Source organism: Octopus bimaculoides, chromosome 15 (assembly GCF_001194135.2).
Source record: "Octopus bimaculoides isolate UCB-OBI-ISO-001 chromosome 15, ASM119413v2, whole genome shotgun sequence".
NCBI classification, from domain to species: domain Eukaryota; kingdom Metazoa; phylum Mollusca; class Cephalopoda; order Octopoda; family Octopodidae; genus Octopus; species Octopus bimaculoides.
This window is the reverse complement of record NC_068995.1, coordinates 45728170-45730870: the sequence shown is the minus strand read 5'-3', so window position 1 is coordinate 45730870 and position 2701 is coordinate 45728170. Positions and strand designations below refer to the sequence as shown.

At 37.7% G+C, this 2701-nt stretch overlaps 1 protein-coding gene across 2 annotated transcripts in view; it reads right to left on the bottom strand.

Moving 5' to 3' along the window:
- LOC106880850 (dual specificity mitogen-activated protein kinase kinase 1) overlaps positions 1 to 2701 on the bottom strand; it is a 62949-nt gene that overhangs the window by 15347 nt on the left and 44901 nt on the right. For both annotated transcript variants that reach the window (XM_014930988.2, XM_014930989.2), the window contains exon 8: positions 2318 to 2412. In XM_014930988.2, coding sequence (XP_014786474.1) covers positions 2318 to 2412 — 95 coding nt within the window. The remainder of the gene's footprint in view (positions 1 to 2317; positions 2413 to 2701) is intronic.

Below are 2701 nucleotides of genomic sequence, written 5' to 3'. Positions count from 1 at the left end.
TCTTAACAATAATACTTTATTGGGTGCATAAAATCATAAGTCCATGCATTGAATGATATCTTTCAGTCAGAAATATTTTTGCAAAACTGTCGTATGTGGGGCTTACTACACTTTTGAAAAATGCTAAGCCGTTGTACTACACTTTCACAACAATTTTCATATCTTGGCATCTGAAGCAGCTGGAGATACGATAGTTTGACCAAAAGAACAAGCTATTTCAAGTAAAATTAAATCTTGCAAAAAAAATAAAAAAAATAAAAAATCCCACATTTGGCCAAATTTGGACATACGACAGTTTAACACAATAGCAACGATATATGTGTGTGTGCGTGTGTGTTCACATACATCTACATACACACACAGTGTATACTCAGTGAGTGAGGAAGATGAATAGTTCCATGTTGCCTGTGCAGAAGTGAATCTCCATTATGTGTACTGAGACAGTTACTCAACACTAGAATCTTCTGCACAATACTGTGTGTATATATATGTGTAAACATACATGTGTGTAGACATGCACACAACTGGTGTTGTAGTTTTTATACAATCCATATCATATAACAAGACTATGGGGTATGTGACATTCAGACCTTTATATAGTTCCATGTTAGTTCTAACTGTGCAGGCTTATAATCAAAGGCATTCCAAACACGACCATCCCATCTTTTGTGCAGAGATAATGTACATCGTTTAATGTGTCCTTCACTTCTTTTTAAGACAGTAGTGTGTGTTCAGAGGGAAATACAGTTAAGATTATTAGCAGGTCAAGTATCAGCACAGAGACTCCCCGCCACTGGTTGAGTAATGACTAAATGTTGGTGAATAATGCTTAATGATGCAACAGACAGTGCATTTGGTGGGTTTCAGGAATCAGTGACACAAATGAGTGCAAAGGAGGCTGAGAAAACGGATAAGGTGACAGGAAGGAAAAATAGAGCAGAGCAGACAATTCTGGATGACATTCATGGTATGTTAGAACATGCAACGGAGAGGAAGAAACATGCTATATATCAGTTGTTCTCAACTGGAGTCCACACGACCCTTGAGGGTCCATATAAGATTTTGTTGTAAAAATTTATAAGCAATATATCGGTTATCTTTCTACAATGCACAAAATATTTTAACAAATTTTTATACAATTCCTAATAATCCTTTCTACTAAAAGCACAAGGCCTGAGATTTGTGGGGAGGGGACAAGTCCATTATATCAACCCCAGTGTTTCACTGGTATTTAATTCACTGACCTCAAAAGGATGAATGGTGAAGTCGACCTGGGCAGAATTTGAACGCAGAACATAAAGACAGTCGAAATGGCATTAAGCATTTTTTACCTGGCGCGCTAATGATTCTGCCAATTCACTACCTTACGATTCCTAATAATATCATAAAAATATATTAGGATTTTTTTAAAACATCTAATGGCTATGGGGGATCCACCCAAGTAAAATAGGGATGAAAGGGGTACATAGGTGAAAAATGGTTGAGAACCACTGCTTTATGTGTTTTGTTGTTGTTACAACAATTAGTTGTAACAACAGAGACCATATGTATAAATAATATATGGGTGATGTATACAGGTGCAACATGACTGGATGATCAACAAGTTGACATTCCAACCATAAGGTCTCTGGTTCAATTCCTCTGTGTAGTTTCTTGGGCAAGGGTCATTCTCTAAAGGTTCAGATGAACCTGAACCTTGCTAGGGAAATTGGAGAGATGGATTTTTGAGTGTGTGTGTGTGTGTGTGTGTAAAACTATGAACTTATTGTATACAATGTTCAAGTGCAGCATGTGTGTGTGTGTACACAAACACACACACAACAGACTACTTTCAATTTCCATCCAGCAAATCCATTCACAAGGCTTTGGTCAGTGTGGAACCAAAGTAGAAAACACTTGCCCAAGATACTGTGCAATGGGACTGAACCAGAAACTGTGTTATTGTGAACCAAACGTCTTAACCATGCAACCCTACCTACACCTGCACAACCCATGTGCAGTGTATAAGTATATACCTATACACACTAATGTGTGTGTGTGTATGTGTGTGAGCACACAAATACACACACACATGAACACATATGTTTATACCTGTTTGAACAAATAGTTACACAGACAGACAGAAACAAACAGGAGTGTGTCGAAGAAGAGAAGTGGTTGACGATAAGAAATCATCCAAAGATAGAGGTCTCCGTGGTAACGAGCGTCAAATAGCAAGAATGATGTATCGATGAAGAAAAATGATATGGGTTAGTATAAAGAAAACCGGTGTTTTTTTTTCTTTTGTTCTTTTTTTTTTTCTTCCCACACAACGTACCTCATTTACGATATAATCTAACAACTCAAAAATGGCCATCGGACGAGGCCCGTCACTGCCTGGTGGACTTTGGAAGCTAACGTTACTTCGGCTATCTGAAGGCAAGAAAAAAGCAGAAAAAAATGGCAACTTAATATAAACAGACCAAAGAGGTAGACACAACACACGCATAAAATATACACAAACATACACACACAGAAAAAAACAAAAAGAAAAAACAATAAACAAGCAGGCTGGATTTTTTTTTTGTTTTGTTTCTCTTTTACAGAATCCAGACAATCTGAATCCAGACAATCTGAATCCAGAGATGGAGCTGTACAGTAGTACAGGTGGTGGTGGTGGTGGTGGTGGTGGCAGCAGCAATAGCAATAAGGAAGTCATGGA